The sequence below is a fragment of the Procambarus clarkii genome, chromosome 76, assembly GCF_040958095.1.
Source record: "Procambarus clarkii isolate CNS0578487 chromosome 76, FALCON_Pclarkii_2.0, whole genome shotgun sequence".
Classification (NCBI taxonomy): Eukaryota; Metazoa; Arthropoda; class Malacostraca; order Decapoda; family Cambaridae; genus Procambarus; species Procambarus clarkii.
The window spans coordinates 14,085,042-14,106,658 of NC_091225.1; the positions used below are offsets into that span (position 1 = coordinate 14,085,042).

Genomic DNA, 21,617 nt, shown 5'->3' on the forward strand with positions numbered 1-21,617 from the left:
CACTGGCATTCAACTGAGCGTTCTTTGAGACCCGAACAGGGGTCTCGCCAAGGCAGGATAAGGCAGCCAAGCGGGAAGCTGCATCCTAAGAAGGAACAGCAACGACACGTGTACCGAGACAAGTGGGGTTGAAGGTAACAGAGGCATCCAAGGAATCAACGAGATGTCAATGGAGGGAGAAATAATCAGGAGGCACAGAATCAAGAGGGAGGAGATCAAAATATTTGGTCCACGAAGCGGGACCAAACAAGGCTTGATAGGTATCATAACGGGAAGGAATCGGGGGAGGGCGGCCGTGTCGTGGACGGCGTTGAGAACCCCCAGAGAAAGAGGGGGGTTAAAAGGAGCAGTAGTTACAACTAGAAACGGAGCCGTGCCAGGGGACGAGGTAGTCACCACTGGGGGCTTGGGGCTCGACCCAACCACAAGAGGGAGGGAGGGGAGCTGAGGGGAGGAGTCAGAGTCCAAAGGAGGAGCAAGGTCAGGGCCCAATGCAGCAGAGGCTACAGAGCCCGGTCTTCCAACACGGACAGACTCGGGGGCTTGGTCGCCCACCCCACGAGCCTGAGAAGGTAAAGGAGAAACTGAAACATCGGTTAACATCGCTACAAAAAAGAAATATTCATTCACGAATGTTCCCCCCACACCCACCATGGAGCCACAATTAGAGGCAGGACACCCAACAAGACGCTATAGCCGATCATGCCTGGGCCACCTAGGGGTGCATCACAAGTATACGCCCCACAAACCGCCACCTTAAGAACCGACAGTCCGTCGAGATCGGGTTCAGTGACGAAAGGGGGATTGACAATAAAAGGGTCCCCTCGCTCTCGACGTTGGGTACTACAGTTCTACAGGTGCCTCCTCAAGCACCCGGGCGTCAAAATAGAGGAAGTCTAAAGAAATAACCAAAACAAGCAAAAGGTCGGCAGGAAACGACAAGCAGATAGGAGAAGAGGGGAGAGAAAAACGAAACAGAATGGAAAGGAAAAGTCGCTCAGCACAATTGGAGAGGACGGCAGCAGGACCACAAGGCTACAAAAGGACAGAGGACTGCCCCAAGGAGCATCACACTCCGGCAGCCGCCCACTAAGCCCCCTCACGGCATCAACAAGCTGAGCCGGGAGGGGGCCAAGCTTGTAAAGCATAAGGTAGTATTGAAAAGGTTATGGAAAAAGATAAATTTGTAAGGTAGTCTTGAAAAGGTCGCTTTGTATGATCCCTCACAGGAAAAGATTCAGTTTGCCTCACGAGTGTCTGTCAGTCAGAAAGAGATTCAGCTAGCCTCAAAATGTCCGTCAGTTAGGAAGAGATTCAGGTATTCTTGAAAATATCTATGGAAAACACCACCATGGAAGCCGCTAACACTGTTCATCTATGCTACTTGTATCAGATGCATCATCACTGAAGGCAGAAAACGATTCGTCTATGTATCATCTAAATATATTGTAGATAGCATAGGATTGCAAGGGTGACGCTCAGAGCTACAACTGGATACGCTTGCTGTATCGTCCTCATAGGTGCTGTATCACTTGCATCCAACCTTTGCGTTAGGTCCTTATTGTGCATAGCTTCACCAATATTATGACCCTAATGTTCTTAAAACAATAAGGTTTGAATTTCACTGACAGAGCATGATCTTTCAACACCACCACAGACAGGTGTTTGGGAGCCAGAGGCGCGTGCGACACCCATGGTTGCTTATTCAGTACTAACCCAGCCAGCAGCCCTAGGGCATTCTGGGAATTTTTTCCAAGATGGCTGCCTCTCACTGGAGGGCCTAAGAGTCCATTTCGTACACAACCAACCTCGTACACATTTAGAATTGGTACCGAAAAATCAAAGAGTTTTCTCGAGGTTGGCGCAGCACTGCGCCAATCGAGAATACTCGGTTGGCGCAGTTAAGTGGTTAAACGGTTAAAGTGGTTAAAGGCCGTGGTGACATGCTACCCTTTAGAGCACACAGCTTGTTACCAGTAACAGAAGATCAGTGATCCTGTCACCGGGCAAGGATTGAGGAATGAATAACTGGGTAGAAGTCGAAATAAGGAACACCTTTGTGGGAAATGGGTCAAGTGCGGCTAGCCTCCTTCCCAACAGCATCAGCACGCGCATTTAAGGAAACGCCTATTTGACTGGGAACCCAGCAAAACTCGACTGTCTGAAATCTACAGGAGATAAGAAAGTCATTATTGAATTTCGACGACTACAGGATGGACAGGATTAGAGAATTCCAGAGCCATTAGGGCACTGCGAGTCTACTATAACAAAGGAAGATTGACAGCGAGAAAGCAGTTCACGAAGAGCATTCAAATTTACATTGAGTTCTGCCATGAAGATGCCTCCAGAGGCAGGCGACACATACAGGTGCACTCAGGAAATACAACAGAGTAGCCTACATCATCGGCAGACTTGGATACATCTGTGAAGATGGAGATAAAGCAGGAGTGTGAATAAAAGTGAGCAAGGAAAATTCGTTTCAGAACTGTAGGAGGGGTAAAAGCTTTACTCATGTGGGGTCAAAGCTTAGGAATAGGGACCCACTATAGGGGCAAAGATGGAATGACACAAGGAAAAACATTTGTAAGACGATCCGAGAGAGAGAATCTTGCCAGCAAGACAGTCACACAGAAAGGGGAAGGTGGTGAGAGGGAACAGGGTCTACAGGAGGGGTAATGGTCAAAGTACGACATTAGCAAGAGTGAGGGTGTTGTAGGGACCGCGCAAAGTAGTGAAGACAGTAACGATCACACTGATCCTGTAGACACAGGATGCCGGTTACAACATACAGGCTCTGGGTAGGAATCAAACGAAAGGCACCAGAACTGAGGCGTAGCCTAGTACAGTGAAGAGCATCAAGACGACGAAGAGTTGAGGGAAAGGCAGAAGTAAGTAATTATCAAAAAGAAGGCACCAAACCGGGAAGGTTATGTAGCACTATCAAATGTGTGGGATAACCAAAGGGCGCTAAATATCATCAAGGACGCTAATACGAGAACAGAAACGCATAAGGCGAACGATATCAAAAGTATCCGAGTCACCAAGAATACCATTAAGATACAAACAACAGCGAGGGACGGTCGGAAAACAAGACACAAGCTCGTCCCGGAAGTCAGGATATTCAACAAGGATGTGCACGATCGTAAGAGGGACAATGCAATTAGGATAATGTGCACTCTACATTATTAAAACAGTTAACACTGAAAAGCCTCACTGAAAGTACTCAGAGTATGGGTAACGATGTGTATCAGTGCTATACCGACGGCTCTGTAGAAGAATGTGGACGATGTACCGAATGTGCATGTAATATATTTGAACACATACAGCAATGAAGCACGTCAATGACTGGGCAAGTACAACTCAAACCGAACTTGCAGGCATATACCTTGCCACTGAATTTTTAAAAGACAAAGGCAGTGGACTTTTATACTGTGACTCGCAGAGTGCACTCCTGGCATTGAACGCACATAGTAGTGACACCCAGAAAATAGTCAGTGATATTCGAATGAATGTTTTAGCTGCTAAAGAAAACAGATTTGAAATTAAATTCCTATGGATACCATCACATGTTGGCATCTCAAGGCATGACACTGTTGATATGCTTGCAAAGAAAGCCTGTAGAAAACCAGTGGTAGAAATTGATATGGGTGTTTCATTAGCAGTGACAAAGAGAATACTTAAACAAATATCTAATGCAGATCTCACCAACCTAACAAATTCACGAAGACCTGAAAGTTGTAGCATTAAATATTATGATGGATATTGTGAGGAGACATTCACATATATGGGACTATAGAACAAGAACCTGGCAATGTGATGTTATAGTGGCCAGAATACGCCTGGGATATAGACGTATCTGGCAGCTTTCTCAAAACCCAAATGTCGAGTACACAATGTGTCAACTTTGTGAAAGAGAAAACATGCACTCTCTTGAACATTATATTGTAGATTGACTGACTTTCGCCCTCCTGGGCTAAGGTATGCTGAACTGTGTAATTACTATATGAGTACTGGAACACTTGATGATATATTGGACTTATACCAAAGATTAACCATGTAATGTATCAATTATACAATGTATGTATGTGATGTAACTATATAACCTGAGCTTGTAAAAGCACCTTAATCACCTTCAGTGATTAAGCCATGGTGCTTAATCACCTTCAGTGATTAAGCACTTAATTGCACACTAGTTTCTCTATCAGCATCTCACCCTGTCAGAGTAAAAGAGACAAATGTATGTGAATGCATGTGTGTGTGTGTGTATATATATGTATGTATATATGCATATATGTGTGTATGTATGTATATGAATGTGTATAAAGTATATATGGAAGCTGATCAGAATTACATTTCACCTTTGTAAATGCACATTACTGCCAAAACATTCTGGCCAAAGGAGGAGCAAGGTCGGGGCCCAATGCAGCGGAGGCTGCAGAGCCCGGTCTTCCAACACGGACAGACTCGGGGGCTTGGTCGCCCACCCCACGAGCCTGAGAAGGTAAAGGAGAAACAGAATTTAACATGAGGACGAAAAAGAAACATTCATTCAGTAATGTGCCCCCACACCCACCATGGAGCCACAGTTAGAGGCAGGACACCCAACAAGAAGCTATTGCTGATCATGATGGGGCCCCCTAGGGCTGTGTCGTGAGTATACGCCCCACAAACGCCACCTTAAGAACCGTCAGTCTGTCGAGATCGTGTTCAGTGATGAAAGGGGGATTGACAATAAAAGGTTCCCCTCGCTCTCGACTTTGGGTACTACAGTTCTACGGGTGCAGGAGTATGCCTCCTCAAGCACCCGGGCGTCAAAATATTAGTAGTCCAAAGGAATAACCAAAACAAGCAAAAGGTCGGCAGGAAACGACAAGCAGATAGGAGAAGAGGGGGGAGAAAAACGAAACAGAAGGAAAAGGAAAAGTTGTTCAGCACAATTAGAGAGGATAGCAGCAGGAGCACAAGGCTACAAAAAGGCAGAGGAGTGTCCCAAGGAGCATTACACTCCAGCAGCCGCCCACTAAGCCCCCCTCATGGCATCAACGAGCTGAACAGGGAGGGGGGAGGCAGAAGAGTAAGCAGGACAGCCGTAATTGAGTTTAGACAGCATGAGAAAGGAATGTAAAGAGAGCAAGCAGCATGCGCCCTTCAGCTCCCCAGGAAGTATGGGACAAGACCTTAAGTAAGTTAAGGGCTTTGAAGCATTCAACTCGAAGGTAAGAGATAAGGGGGTGATTAAGACAAGCAAGTGTCAAAGATTAACTCAAAAAGTTTAACAGAATCCTTTATAAAAGAGGATTACTATAAAGAGGACAGAGTGGGGTCGAAGAACGACCTGCTTCCAAGTAAAGGTCATAGCACAAGTCTTAGTTGGAGAGAACTTGAAGCCATGATTGGTGGCCCAGGACGACATGGTATCAATCGCAAGTTGAAGCCGCCATTGGAGAAAAGGCGAGTCATCACCTTGACAGCAGAGGGTAAGATCATCAACATAGAGAGCTGAGAAAATGCCAGAGGGATGGGAGGAAAGAAGACCATTGAGGGTTACCAGGAAAATAGTAGTGCTCAGAACACAACCTTGAGGTACACCTTCGTATTGCCGAAAAGAGGCAGAGAGGTTCCCTTAGAATCTCATTCTAAGGGAACGATAAGAGAGGAAGATCTTGAGTTAGAGAGGGAGATTGCCACGAAGGCCAAAAGAACATTGTTGGAACAGAATGTGGTATCTCCAGGTGGTGTCATACGCCTTTTCCAGGTCCAAAAGGACTGCAACCACGAAGGTCTTCACAGCAAAGGTAGTACAAACACAGACCTCTAAGTTCAGGAGGTCATCAGTCATGCAGCAACACTTGCGAAAGCCAAATTGAGGAGAGAGGGAGGGCGATAGCGTTCCAAGAACCATATCAGACAGACACTGACCATACATTTAAAGAGGTTGCAGACACAACTCATTAAAGCAATGGAGCGAAAGTCTTTAGGGAATGACCACAGAGAACTAGGTTTTCAAATAGGAAGAATAACCGCCTCAAGTCAGTCCTTGGGAACCGATGACAACTCCCAGACACTGTTATAAACATTCAGTAAATACTGAAATATGTATGGAGGGAGATGTCAAAGTATTACATAATGAATATCAAATGAACCCGCCGCTGTAGAACCGCGGAAGGCCAGGGCAGACTGGAGTTCTTAGAGAGAGAGGAGCGTTATAAAGAAGATGAAGAGGCGTTTGAAAATCTAAGTGACAAGATTCAAGAAGAGGCTTAAGAGTAAGGAAAGGAGGAAGATGAGAATCGGAGCTAACAGTTGAAAAGTGTGAACCCAGTTCGGTTTTGACCGAGACCGGATCTGCCACAACAGAACCACAGAGGTGAAGAACTTGCAAGACATCTGGAAAAAACTTATCCACTAACTTGCAGATTTCCTCCCAGATCAGGGGCAGAGGGGTGTTAGACATAATAGTGGAAATGAAAGATCTCCAACTCTCACTCTTAGTCATACAGATGGCCCTACGGGCCACTACACTTGACTTCTGGCGCAAAAGCAAAGAATCAGGCGTCCATCAACAACGGTGTTTCTTCCAGGCCGCACGCTTACAGTGGACAGCCTGAGCACAGGCTGCATTCCACCAGGGAATGCACTTCTGTGCACCCCGGGAGGTAGAGCGAGGAGGGCAGCATCAAAAACTGTCATGAAAGGAGGAGGGGGGCTCGGGAAAGAGGAAAATCAAAGAGGTTGGAAAGAGTAACATAAAGGTAAAGAGGTTCCAAACAGCCTTGTCAAACTTCCACCTAGGGAAGGAGAGGGGAGGGTGAGAAGAAAAGAAAAGTGAGAAGGATGGGGATAAGGTCACTTATGTAGGTCATCAAGAACCCGCCAGGTGAAGTCCATATAAAGAAGATGAGCAGAAAGATCAATACAGGAAAGGGTGGGGAAATCAACATGAGTGGGTTTGCCAGAATTCACTAGTTATAAATGAAGAGAAGTGAGCACAAATGGTTCAAGAAGGCATCCCCGGGTGTTTGTCAGCATATCTCCCCAGAGGGTATGCTGACAGTTAAAATCATCCAAAAGGAGCACAGGCTCTGGTAAAGAGTTCAACAGGTGTTTAGGATCATGAAGAGAAAGCGTAAAATTTGAGGGGAGATAAACGGAACAGACTGTATACCATTTACTCACAAAGATACGGACCACAAAACACTGAATGGGTGACTGAAAAAGTCGGGGGATGAAGGGAATATCACGACAGATCAAGAGAGCAGTAGAGTTATGCGCAGTAAAAGCTGGAGGGGAAAAGAGAAAGTAATAACCATGCCAAGTAAGTTTTATTGTTTTCTTTTGGGAGGGAGGTCTTTGGTTGTTCTACCTCTTCCCCTCGCTTCATTACACACGCAAATCACAATAGCGTGATGCTTCAATGAACAAATCCACAAGGGCCGTGACGAGGATTTGAACCGTCAGAAGAGGTAGAACGGCCTATTGACATAGCTAGAGTGCATGGAGGAGTTGTGTAAAACCCTGGTTTGTGTCTTGGAGAGGCTGCAGGATTCAAGTAAGTTCAGTAAAACTTCTGGTTTCAACTCTTTTTACCATGTCGTAGCTCAGCCGATAAGGCAGCGTCTGCGATGATCTAAGACGTAGGTTCAAATCCTCGTCACGGTCCTTGTGGATTTGTTCATTGATGCATCACGCTATTGTGATTTCTGTGTGTTTTTGACAATATTCAAATGACTTATGCTGTATGAATCCTAATGTGCTTTATTAGATTTGATTTTTGTGAAAAGTCTTTTTGACATTCTGAACAGTGATATGGTTTCTCTCCTGTATGAATCCTCATGTGTGTTATTAGAGATGATTTTTGTTTAAAGTCTTTTTGACACTCTGAACAGTGATATGGTTTCTCTCCTGTATGAATCCTCATGTGTGTTATTAGAGTTGATTTAAGTGAAAAGTCTTTTTGACATTCTGAACAGTGATATGGTTTCTCTCCTGTATGAATCCTCATGTGTGTTATTAGATTTGATTTAAGTGAAAAGTCTTTTTGACATTCTGAACAGTGATATATTTTCTCTCCTGTATGAATCCTCATGTGTGTTATTAGAGATAATTTGTGTGAAAAGTCTTTTTGACATTCTGAACAGTGATATGGTTTCTCTCCTGTATGAATCCTCATGTGTGTTATTAGATATGATTTTTGTTTAAAGTCTTTTTGACACTCTGAACAGTGATATGGTTTCTCTCCTGTATGAATCCTCATGTGTGTTACTAGAGTTGATTTTTGTAAAAAGTCTTTTTGACACTCTGAACAGTGATATGGTTTCTCTCCTGTATGAATCCTCATGTGTGTTATTAGAGTTGATTTTTGTAAAAAGTCTTTTTGACACACTGAACAGTGATATGCATTCTCTCCTGTATGAATCCTCATGTGTGTTATTAGAGTTGATTTAAGTGAAAAGTCTTTTTGACATTCTGAACAGTGATATGGTTTCTCTCCTGTATGAATCCTCATGTGTGTTTTTAGATTTGATTTAAGTGAAAAGTCTTTTTGACATTCTGAACAGTGATATGGTTTCTCTCCTGTATGAATCCTCATGTGTTTTCTTAGATATGATTTTTGTGAAAAGTCTTTTTGACACACTGAACAGTGATATGCATTCTCTCCTGTGTGAATCCTCATGTGTGTTATTAGATTTGATTTAAGTGAAAAGTCTTTTTGACATTCTGAACAGTGATATGGTTTCTCTCCTGTATGAATACTCATGTGTGTTATTAGATTTGATTTAAGTGAAAAGTCTTTTTGACATTCTGAACAGTGATATGGTTTCTCTCCTGTATGAATCCTCATGTGTGTTATAAGAGATGATTTTTGTGAAAAGTCTTTTTGACATTCTGAACAGTGATATGGTTTCTCTCCTGTATGAATCCTCATGTGTGTTATTAGATATGATTTTTGTGAAAAGTCTTTTTGACACACTGAACAGTGATAAGCATTCTTTCCTGTATGAATCCTCATGTGTGTTATTAGAGATAATTTGTGTGAAAAGTCTTTTTGACATACTGAACAGTGATATGGTTTCTCTCCTGTATGAATCCTCATGTGTGTTATTAGAGATGATTTTTGTGAAAAGTCTTTTTGACATTCTGAACAGTGATATGGTTTCTCTCCTGTATGAATCCTCATGTGTGTTATTAGATATGATTTTTGTGAAAAGTCTTTTTGACACACTGAACAGTGATATGCATTCTTTCCTGTATGAATCCTCGTGTGTGTTATTAGAGATAATTTGTGTGAAAAGTCTTTTTGACATACTGAACAGTGATATGGTTTCTCTCCTGTATGAATCCTCATGTGTGTTATTAGATTTGATTTCCTTGTAAAGTTTTTTTGACACACTGAACAGTGATATGGTTTCTCTCCTTTATGAATCCTTGTGTGTGTGTTATTAGCCATAATTTATTTTTAAAGTCTTTCAGACACATTCTACAGTGATATGACTTTTCTCCTGAACGGTCACTTATTTATATTTTGATATTTCTTAAAGTAGTTTAGACAATGTATTTATTTTTTTTCTCTAAATGTTTTGTATGCTATTATGCGAGATGTTTTCATAATATAATTTTAAACATTCAACACTGATATTTTTCTTTTGAATAAATATTTGTACAGTTTTCTTGATTGTATAAACCTTTACAGCTATTTGATCCAAAAAGCAAGTATTATCTAATGAAATATTCTACATTTCATTAGTTAAGTCTTGTAGACAATTATTACTAGTATTTGTCTCCTTTATAAATTGTTGTGTTCTTTATAAATCTTAGTAATATATTTTTTATATAATTTTAAATGCATGAGCTTTTATTTATTACTAAAGCAAATATTGTTAAGAGATGCCAAAAACACTTGGACTGTCGGATACATAAATAATTCAATAACTACATAGTAATCAGTATAGAGTAACCAGAATAGAGCACACAGGTTATAGTGTTAACTCTGTTGTCAACAGATGGCACTCAATATCAGATAAGCAATTGGAATAATCTAACTTTTGTAGGAATATAAAGCAATTTAATTACTTGTCAAAGACACAAGAGAAAGGAAAAAAGTTACAATATGTAAACCACTGGTATTATTCATAAATAGTAAGATAATATTGTGCTTATTATATTATAAAATGTGCTAGACATAAAATATACTCTACAATATTTCCTGTGAATCAGCAAGTGTAAAAGCAAACATACAAATCTACGTCTCCACATGCGTTCACCAGCAGGAAAGTTAGTGTCCGTGTATAACTTTGTAAACATTACAAACAAATCTTGTGGCAATTTTTTTTTTTTTTTTAAGATTTAGCAAAATGTCTTTGTATAGGAAAATTAAATATATTATAAATGTATTTATAATTATACTGTTTTATCATACTGTACATATAGCAACAGCAGAGAGGGATGGTTTATTATAAATACAGCCACAGTATTAAGATGTTTCACTACAGAACCTTATTATAAACATCACCACAGAACTATGGGATGTCTTATGTCTTGTCTTATTAGTTATAAAATAACTTGTTATTTTTAAATCGCCTATACCATTCATGTAAATATGTAAATAAATAAATAAATTCTGAGCATTAAGAACACTGATATATTATCTTATTTGGAGAGCCTTTTGAGCTTAAGAGCAAATTACCTAAGAAAAAATTCATAATTACTATACAGTATAAAGATTATTTATTTTAAATGCTTTCTCAACATTTACAATGGCTCACATAAGAGAAAAAGTATGTAATGTTTTAAAACTGAAAATATATATTAAACTTTTTTATATTAGAACCTAATTATAAAAATAATTAATTTGAAAATCTTAAAATGTTTTCTTGCCAAACAATAGTATTAAAAACAATACTGTACCACATTCACAATGAACTAATAAATACTGAGATTTTAAAATTAATGATACACCAAATTTAATTTAAATACACATTTTCTTTGTTACCATAGTGCATGAGATGTTAATAATGCATGACATATTGATAATACATATAGTCATTCACATGAGTGTGCTGAAGACAGTCTTACCCATCTACATGTAGTATTTCTTACACCATAATGTGTTTCATAATGCTGCTGACAACACGTATACAGTATATCTGACAGTGTGTGTGGATGCTGACACTGCAGGTATTATTCAATACCACTGGGTCCTGACACTGCAGGTATTATTCAATACCACTGGGTCCTGACACTGCAGGTATTATTCAATACCACTGGGTCCTGACACTGCAGGTATTATTCAATACCACTGGGTCCTGACACTGCAGGTATTATTCAATACCACTGGGTCCTGACACTGCAGGTATTATTCAATACCACTGGGTCCTGACACTGCAGGTATTATTCAATACCACTGGGTCCTGACACTGCAGGTATTATTCAATACCACTGGGTCCTGACACTGCAGGTATTATTCTTCTGGTGACTGTAGGAGCTGTGAAAGAAAGGATTGAGAGATTACCAAATCGTTTAAAGTCAACAAATACCAAATACAGAATCTTTGAAATCTAGTAAAGATTTCCCAAATAGGATTTTTTTAAATAATTCCAATACTACAGGAATAATGGTTCTTTCTCCAAATAAAACAAAGATATACAGTATAGGTAAAATATAGAAGCCAGCATACTGCAAACAGGTACCAATCCCTGCGCACAGGAATCTTAGCAGATACAGTATATAGAAAAAGGCAAACATAATTCCAATCTACAAAAATGGTATCCGAGAAGACCCTCTAAATTATAAACCCGTATCATTAACAAGTATGGTAGTTAAAACATTAGAAAAAAATAGCTAACACCAAATGGGTTGATCCATTGTTGTTAACACAACAATGGGTAGAACACCTGGAGAATATAATAATGACATCATAATGGACGGACGGTATGGTTTTCGAACAGGAAGATCCTGTGTAACAAATCTACTTAGTTTTTATGAATCACAGAGATTCTACAGGAAAGAGATGGTTGGCCAACTGTCTATCTGGACCTAAAAGACCAGCATTGATGTAATGAAATGCCATCTTCTGGGTGAGACCAGAGGCTCCCTGGAGCTATCCGGACTGATATGAGTGAATTAGACCGTGGTATCAGCCAAGTGAATGGAGTTCTTAGGCCTAACAGGGACCACAAACCAGAACCTAGGCCCCCCTCAGAGAGGCACGAGGAGAAATGGCCTATAGAAAGCCTCGTGAGGTTGGAAGCATTCTATGTCTGCCATCGACCAAGACAGGCACCAAAGAAAGGTAGGTACCCCAAAGCAAACCCTATCTGATTAAAAAAACCCAGCGTTGAATGTAATGAAACGCCATTTTCTGGGTGAGTCCCGGAGGCTCCCCGGAGCTATCCATGGCTGATATGGATACCCTAACTATTTTGCATCAGTCGATGTGGGTGGCGTTCTAGGCCTACCGGGGACCATGAGCCAGAACCTGGCCCCCCTCAGAGAGGCATGGAAAGCAATGGCCCATAGAATTGCACATGTGATTTGGAGCATTCTATATCTGCCATCGACCGGAACAGGCACCCAGAAAGGTAAGCGCCACAAAACAAACCCTTATTCTGGTTAACAACAAAAATCGACAAACAAGTGGACAGAACTCCCCCAGGAAAATGAACTAACAAGCATGACGTCACACGAGCCTCGCCGCCGCATGTCTGCGCAACTCCCCCCTCCCCGGGAGGGGGAAGGGGGAGCCCCAGACCCCCGCGCCGGTGATCCCCGCCCCAGTTCTGAGGCTGGATATCAAAACCGCGAAAAAATCGCCGACGAGCCTCCGGGACTCACCCAGAAAATGGCGTTTCATTACATTCAACGCTGGTTTTCTGGGGGGAGCTCCTACGGCTTCCCGGAGCTTATTCACCAAAGACTACCTAAGAAAACAAGGGGACATACCCGGGAGGCGGTCGGTGAACCACACCTCAACACCAAGTTGAGACAACCTAAGGACCCCTCCGGAAAGCAGCAGGCACATCATTCGCTAGAAAAAGGGAGAACGGCTGCAGACGAAGAGACCTATGACCATGACCACAGGAGCCAAAAACCACTGCGCCTGAGAAGAGCATGAAGCTCTGCCACACGACCCCCAGAGGCCAATGCCAACATAAAAAGAGAGCAGAGACAAAGCAAACCTGAACCGAAGGAGCCACAACAACCAAGGAGAAGAAAAACAGGAGAGCACCCTGTCCAAAGACCAGAACGATACAGGCAGTGCATGAGCAGGCCGGAAGTGAAACAATGCACGAGACAGCCTGCGAAACGGCACAGAAGGAACATCGATACCGAAAGCTAGCAGCAGAAACCAAGGTGCCAGACCCAGGAACGGCCCCAAGTGCCTCTACATCCTCCGCAAGCCAATCCTATGACAGCCCCAGGAGGGAAAAGAAAATGCAGGACCAAAACCAAAATGCCACAAGCATGCAAGTCCACCGCCACAAGTGCAGCCGACAGGGAAGGAACCCACATAAGGAGCCGCCCCGCACCAACATCCCGCAGAAGGGCAGGAGCGAAAAGACTCATTAAGAGGAGCAAAATCGCTCTCAGGAAAATGAGTAGCGCCGAGACAGCGCTAAGAGAAGAGATATGAACAGAAGAACAAGGCCAAACACCCAGAAACTGCCTGGAATAGGACCCACAAGCCCTAGAAAAGACCGGAGGGAAGCTCAACCGAATGACGACAGACGTACCAGAAAACGGGAAGGAGCAAAACCGTCCCGAACCTTCGAGAACAAAAAGAAGCAAACACAAAGGACGAAGGCACAAAAACCCCATCACACCTGAGACCAAAAGCCATGCAGAAACCCCAAGAAGAGGGGGACATGACGGAGAAGGCCCGTCCCGGAAAAAAGGGGCGAAGACCGTAGAAAAGCACCCACCGACAGGACGGAAGCAAAGGGCACAATGGACAAGGAAACTGACCCCAGGGAGGGGCCGACGCCCACAAAGCACGTGCGGAAAGGGGGGAACAGAAAAACCCCACACCACAAAACCGCAAGCCCCGCCCAGAGGGGTAGAAATACCCCGGCGGGGACCAACGGGGCCTGAGGCCCCTCACGTTAGCCCCCCCGAAGCCCCAGCGTCAAGAAAAACCCCGGGGCAGCCGTGAAAAACACTAAGGAAGGGAGCCCACTAGGCTCTGGAACTTGAACCAAAATCGGAGGATAGGCGAGGGGCGAGACGAAGACCCCAAGCTCATCCCCAGCCAGCTCAACAAGGCGAGGACAACGAGGACAGGACAGAGAATCCAAGGAACATGGAAAAACCAGGCCCAGCACAGGAAGACCGGCAAGGAAGGAGGGCCCCAGAAGGAGCACGGAAGGGCCGAACAAAATGCCACAACCAACCCCAACACGCAGCCGCAGTACCAAAACCGCAGCAGAACATCACCACACTCCCCGAGGAAGCGACAGAGAAGATAAAGATAAATCAGAACATGAGTGGCACACAAGGGGACACAGGCGGAAACTGAGCACCCAACTGAGCCACAGTGACGGTAGAAGAAACGTGTGCAGTGGAACAGGCAATCGAAGGAACACATTAGGCAGCCCAACTAGGGCTGTCCCCATACACAGCCCCAAGAGCAGAAACGAGAGCGCCCATGAAGCACAGAATCCGCTCGACAGGCAAACGACAGGGGAGAGGCAGAACCAAAGAGCCAGAACCCAATCCTGCAAGCACAAGGAGGCGAGCACAAAATGCCCTCGACACAGGAAAACGTACCACCGAACAGGTACCCCCACTGTTGCACCGTGGAACAAGATGGAGGCGGGGCCCTGAACTCCAGCAAGGTTAGACAAGCATAGGAGAGGGGCAGGAGGAGTACAGGCAGGAGCCGTCTCAGAAGGGCCAAGAGGCCACCCACAGACACCCGTGAACCGAGCAAGGAATCAGGTGGAGAGAACAAGAGCTGCCCTGTATGGGCTAATAGCCCTGCAGTAGGCACCTCGGGTGGTACGGTCCACGTTCTCAAGTATGTATGTACACCCATTCCTACTTCCAAAAACAAAAACAGCGTCAGGACGAAGGAGACGCCATACCGCACCAACCCACCTGCAGAACATAGGCTCTGAAGGGCCATGATGCAAGCCTATGAGTCCGTAGCCGCCGGAGGCGGCCAGGGCGCCCATGCTGGAGAGGAGGAGGGGAGCAGCGAAGGAGGCTCCCCACCCTAGAATGCAGGAAAAAAACCTTGTGACTTCCCCACAGCGGCACTCCAGAACACCCCCAAAGCAACGGGGCACGGATTGGATTAAGAAAAGAGCGAGAGGCAAAGCCCCCTGAGAGAAATGGATACAAAACAACACGTGTGCACACCGCCCAGAGCCAAAACAAACTCCCACGGCGCATGCGCAGGACGCGAAAGAAAAGTAGCCCAACAAGGTGAGAAGTAGCCCAACCGGCGACAAGCAGCCCAACCGGCGACAAGCAGCCCAACCGGCGACAAGGAGCCCAACCGGCGGCAAGGAGCCCAACCGGCGGCAAGGAGCCCAACCGGCGGCAAGGAGCCCAACTGGCGGCAAGGAGCCCAACCGGCGGCAAGGAGCCCAAACTGCAACAAGGAGCCCAAACCGCTACAAGGAGCCCAAACCGCTACAAAGGAGCCCATACCGCTACAAAGGAGCGCAAACAGCTACAAGGAGCCCAAACAGCTACAAGGAACCAGTATGGAGGCAAATTCCGGGACACGCAGGAGGTAAGCCGCAAAGACCAACCGCACCGCAGGCGAAGAGATGCGGGTAGCCGAAAACCTCCGAAAGACGGAACCGAAAAACCACAGGGACACGGAACCGACCTGGGGAGGAGCAGAACCCAAGCCCAAATCGTACGATTAGGGGGAAAGAAAAACCCCACTCCTTGCAACAGTAAGCCCCGCTCAGAAGGACGGAAATCCAGGCGGGGCACAATGGAGCCCAAGGCCCCCCCTCCCCAACCCCAGGAGCCTCTACAACAGGCCCCAGGGCCGAGTCGCACTCCAAAGCCCCGGCCCCACAAGAAAAAGCCGGGGCAGCCGAGAGAGCTGGAAGAGAAGGGGCCCACTGGTCAGACCCCGGAGCATCGGCCGGAGGAACAGACTCAAATGCCTCCGCAGCTACCCCGGACGGGGCAACCCCCGAAACTGCCCAAGTCTCAGAACCTCTAACCCCGCCCCGACCCCGAAGCCTGCAGATGCGTAGGGGCCGGAAGCAGGAGGGAGAAAAACAAGGGGGAGTGGAAGGAACCAAGGCCGAAGTGACCAAAACCCCCAAGTCTGGGTCCCTACACAAAGCGGGGCAGCATCGGGGCGTCCAAGGAAGCGACAAACCCGAGCACGTTGCAACAACCTACCTTGCAACGCGCGAGCTGCCTGCACCCACGGGAATTCATCAGCAGACTGGGTAAATGGAGTCACAAACAAGCAACAAAGCTCGCAGGACTCGGGGTCGAATGTGTCACCGACCCAACAGCCAGCATGACGGAGGCAAAAAACAAGTTGAGTCACCCTAAGACAAAGGGACAGAGCAACCCTCAACTCGCACAAAGCGAGAGGGGACGCAAGGGTCTCCACTATCGGACCCGAGAGCCCCCGGGGGGTTTCCCAGGGCTCCTAGACTGGGTCTGCTAAGGGTTATCCCAGGCAGGGCACTGCCAACTGGCGCCCCAAACTACCAAGCAAACTGCTAAAGCTGAACCCACAGGACGTGTCCACCCGTGAGGGCGAAGCAGGGGGGTGCCACCACACAAACAAACCTAATATAAGGGGGGGGGGGGAACACAAGGCAGACCCCCCTACCAGGCAAAAACAAATATAAAAGAAAAACCACACAAGTGGACAACGTACCCGGAGGGAACAGAGCCGGCCGCTGTCATAGGTGAAAACTAGCTACGCAGTACCCTGCGCCCCACCAGTGCTATAACTACCACGTACCCCAAGGTAAACAAGGGAGGAAAACCCCCAAACACTTGGGGTGGCTAAACGCCAAGCAGCAAAAAGCCAACAGAGGTAGACCCAAGGTGATTTGTGGAAGGCAACCCCAAGCCCCAAGGGTGGTACTTACAGGGCACTCAGGGAAGGTGACCCTAAGCACATGCAGGCTGAGTACCTGAGAATACTACTCCCAGCTCACACGACCACCGTAGTAGCAGCAATGCAAACAAGTCACAGCACTGAGACAAGACAGGAGCTGGAGCCACACGACCATGCATTATCCCATCAGCCGAGGAACTGGGGCGGGGATCGCCGGCGCAGGGGTCTGGGGCTCCCCCTTCCCCCTCCCGGGAAAGGGGGAGTTGCGCAGACATGCGGCGCAGCTCGTGTGACATCATGCTTGTTAGTTTGTTTTCCTGGGAGAGTTCTGTCCACTCGTTTGTCGATTTTTGTTGTTAACCAGAATAGGGGTTTGTTTTGTGGGGCTTACCTTTCTGGGTGCCTGTCCCGGTCAATGGCAGATACAGAATGCTCCAAATCACATGTGCAATTCTATGGGCCATTGCTCCCCGTGCCTCTCTGAGGGGGCTAGGTTCTGGCTCGTGGTCCCCAGTAGGTCTAGAACTCCACCCACATCGACTGATGCAAAATAGTTAGGGTATCCATATCAGCCATGGATAGCTCCGGGGAGCCGTAGGGGCTCCCTCCAGAAATTGCTACTGAAAGCCAAACTGTTGAGAAGAACTCTCCAAACTAAAAACGAACAAACGAGCATGATGTCACGACCATCTCCGTGCCACTGTCAGTGCAGCTTCCCACTTCTGCAGAAGGGGGAAGGGGGAGCTCCAGACCTCCCACACCGGCTATCACCCCCAAGTTCAGAGGCTGGATGTCAAAAACTGTGAAAAACCTCCGACCGGAGGGAGGGTTGCCGGGAAGACTCCGGGTCTAACCCAAAAAATGGTGTTTCATTACATTCAACGCTAGTTTTCTGGAGGAGCCCCTTTGGCTTCCCGGAGCTACTTAACCAAAGATAAAAACAAGAGGGACTTTCCTGGGAGAAGGTCGCCACTCGCTCCAGGGGCACCATGCAAGCGCCCGCTTCCAAGAGAAGCCGGACCTGGGACAAAGAACTCATCCGAAAGCAGGAGCAATAGACCCAGGGGTTCAGATGGAACAAGTCCAGAATGTACCGCAAGTCCGCACAATCTCGTTTCAGAACCGGAAACAGGCGGGAAACCGACCTGAGGGATGAGGACTTTTGTCCACACCCAAGCAAACCCACTCCAAGATGACCCAACAGAGAGAGAGAGAGCCTGCCCTGCCAGCTCCAAGCCCCCCGAAGAAGGAGGGGCCACCCAATGCCACTGCAAGCCGCATGAAGAGACCCGAAAAGCCGACAAATCGTGGGACCAGGCGTGAGCAAACTGTACGAACCTCTCCCCCCCAATTGCCTCGTCAATAGGATGACCAACGAAAGGGCCGAAGCCCCTTATGAAAAGCCGATAGATGATCGGCTTACACATCTCCGATTTGTTTATATCTACATTTGAGTGAGGTGGATGGGGTGAGGTGGTATTAATAGGGTATTAATTTCATCAACACAAGACAGAACACGAAACAATGGGTATTGAATGGAAGTGATTGTAGAAAGCCTATTGGTCCATATTTCTTGATGCTTCTATATTGGAGCGGAGTCTTGAGGTGGGTAGAATATAGTTGTGCATTAATTGGCTGTTGATTGCTGGTGTTGACTTTTTAATGTGTAGTGCCTCGCAAACGTCAAGCCGCCTGCTATCGCTGTATCTATCGATGATTTCTGTGTTGTTTACTAGGATTTCTCTGGCGATGGTTTGGTTGTGGGAAGAGATTATATGTTCCTTAACCCTTAACATGCTCGGGGTCTAATATCCTGCCATCCGCACAGGCGCATGTCATTTTGAAAAAAAAAAAAAATTATTTTTTTTTTGCTAATCTGTTAAGTTCTGTTCACTGATCACGGGAAAAATAATAAAAAAATTGTATTGTACTTACTTTTGTTGCAATAGAGCCGAAAAGCTCGGTGATGACGTCACAATCTGCATGTTCGCTCATGCAGTACTCGCCCGGGAGGTGTTGCGCGCGGTCCTCAAACAGCCAGAGTTGCCACAAATATATTTTCGCGCTATTTATTTACAATGTCTAAGCGCATTTTATCAAATTTTTTTTCACTAATTGTGTTTCAAATACTGTTTGAACATATTTTGTATCAATAATTGTTGCATATTTGAGTATACACAGGCGCACACAAATGTTTTCAATTACGGCAATATAATATGTCATTACAGTCTATTATATTGTATGTTCTGCTTATATTTGTATATATTTACACACACGCACACGCTATCTGCTTATGTGTTTACATATTTACACACTCGCACACGCTATACACACTTTGAAGCACACTTAGAAGATTTCTAGACTGTGGTAGTCATTGAAGCAGTCGACAGCACATAATGGGATACCACACGTTTCACACCATGTTTGCACAAGCTTCCGTTTCTTGTCTCTACGTGTCGTTGTTTTACACACCAAGCAATCACGTTGGGCTATTGCACGCTTCACACCAGGTGGCAAATGCTTAAGTTTGTGTGCTAGGAAGCCTTCAGTGTGAGCGAGGCGTGGAGTACCAGCATGCTGCAACAGTGGGTTTATGATGGGCCGCTGAATACCTGGGACATCTTTTGCAAACTTTCCTAATAACTGTATTGCAGCATCAAATACAAAGTCACGGAAAGTGGGCTTACGTCCAGTTCTCACAAGGTACATGTTGAAACAGTTCAGCATGCTCATGTCCACAAGATGGAAGAACACTTTTTTCGTCCACCTACATGTCTTCCGCACACACTCTGCAGTGCCAATCATCATGTCTGATTTATCAATCAACCGCATGTTGATATTATAGTCTAAAACACAGTCTGGCTTATATAGTGGTGCGTTTGTTTTATGGCTCACTTTCCCACTGTTCACCATTGTTCCATCATGAATTGTTGTCAACAAGTTCACCTCTCTTTTGTCTTTCCACCGAACTGACAGAATGTTATCACTTTTCCTTCTCTGACACTCACCAACTGCAATGTCGTTGTCAAACACAGGCATTTCCCTTCGTTGTGGCTTTACTGTACCAACCAATCCGGTTCTATTTTCTAGCAAGAACCGAGCTAGCAAGGCACTTGTATAGTAATTATCTGTGTATAAAATGTGTCCCTTGTTCATCCACGGAGCCATGATGGTCTTTACTACACTCCCCGAGAATCCATGTTCGTCGTTACCGGAAATGTCTACATCACTAGCCGAGTACAGAATCATGTGTAACATGTATCCTGTCTCACAATCACAAAGAACAAAAAATTTCAGGCCAAATTGGTTTCGTTTTGAGGAAATGTACTGTTTGAATGGAATACGTCCCTTGAAAAGTATGAGAGATTCATCAACCACCAGCTTCTGTGCTGGTACGTAAAAATCTCTGAATTTTCCAATAACATCGTTCATGTAGTGCCTCACTCGCCACAGTCTATCATCAGGTGTTCGGTCCTGAACACTTCCAAAATGTAGACACCTGAGGAGTATCTGAAACCTGTCTCGTGACATATATTTCCCGAATAAAGGTGTTGGTATTGTCTTGTCCTTGCTCCAATAGTCATTTATTGCATGTTTGTGACAGTGCTTCATCAACAAACAGAGTGCCAAAAACACATACATTTCCGCCACTGTGGTATTTTTCCAACGCTGCAGTCGTGAAAATTTTGTGATTTTCCTCTCAATCAGGTAAGCAGCATGCAGGTTCGTTTGGTGTACAATGTATTCCATGAGTGGTTCATCATAGAATGCTGTAAAATATTCCATCTCAGCCATGTCCTCACCTTGATTAGGGAAAAGGTTTGTAATCCCTACATCTTTATCGTCAAAGTGAGGAATATTAGGAATAAAATCGTCACCATCACTCCACTCAAGTACACCAGGCGTCCTGCGAGATGCAGAGGAAAGACGGCGAGGAAGCGATGCATACCGGCGACCAGGAGCTGAATACCGTCTGCAAGAAGCACAACGGCTACGTGCACATGAGGTGGGTGCACGTGAGGTGGGTGCACGTGAGGTGGATGCACATGAACACGAGGGTCTTGGTCCCTCATGTGGTGCCATGCGGTGGCGCTTGGCCGGGCAAGATGCTGCTGACGCGACAATTTCTCGCCCAGTTACACCACTGGTACCAGCCACAGGCTCAATAAAACTTTGATCTGAGTCACTAAACCCAGAAAAGGAGTCACCTCCCTCTGACTCGTCACCCTCAAACAGAAAATATCCACAGGAACTGTGAGGTCGTGGTAGAATTGGGGTAGAAAATGGGCGAGGAGGCATGGGTGAGCGTATAGGCCTCGCCATGGCATGGCGGTCATTCTCACTTTCACTGCTGCTGCTACTATCACCCGACAACTGTGTATAATCCTCATCGTTGTCTGAATCGTCAAACACACTTTCTTCACCTTCAGAGAATAATTCGTGGGCTATTTGCTCTGGGGTGAGGGACTGAGTGGTGCGTGCCCGTGAGGCGTTTGACCGTGCGCCATGGTGACCATGGTGACTCTCGCTAAACTGAGGCCTCCCATGCCTTCGGATCGTGAGCGGGAAT

General features: G+C 45.6%; 1 protein-coding gene and 1 long non-coding RNA gene across 2 annotated transcripts in view; one reads left to right on the plus strand and one right to left on the minus strand.

Annotated features, from left to right (window-relative positions):
* The window catches only part of LOC138357168 (uncharacterized), a 255,115-nt gene that overhangs the window by 107,989 nt on the left and 125,509 nt on the right, over positions 1-21,617 (plus strand). The window lies entirely within an intron of this gene.
* Positions 7,303-21,617, minus strand: part of LOC138357086 (zinc finger protein 84-like) — a 104,997-nt gene continuing 90,682 nt past the window's right edge. The window contains exon 3 of the mRNA XM_069313634.1: positions 7,303-11,482. Within this exon, the coding sequence (XP_069169735.1) occupies positions 7,730-9,448 (1,719 nt within the window). The 5' untranslated portion in view covers positions 9,449-11,482 and the 3' untranslated portion in view covers positions 7,303-7,729. The remainder of the gene's footprint in view (positions 11,483-21,617) is intronic.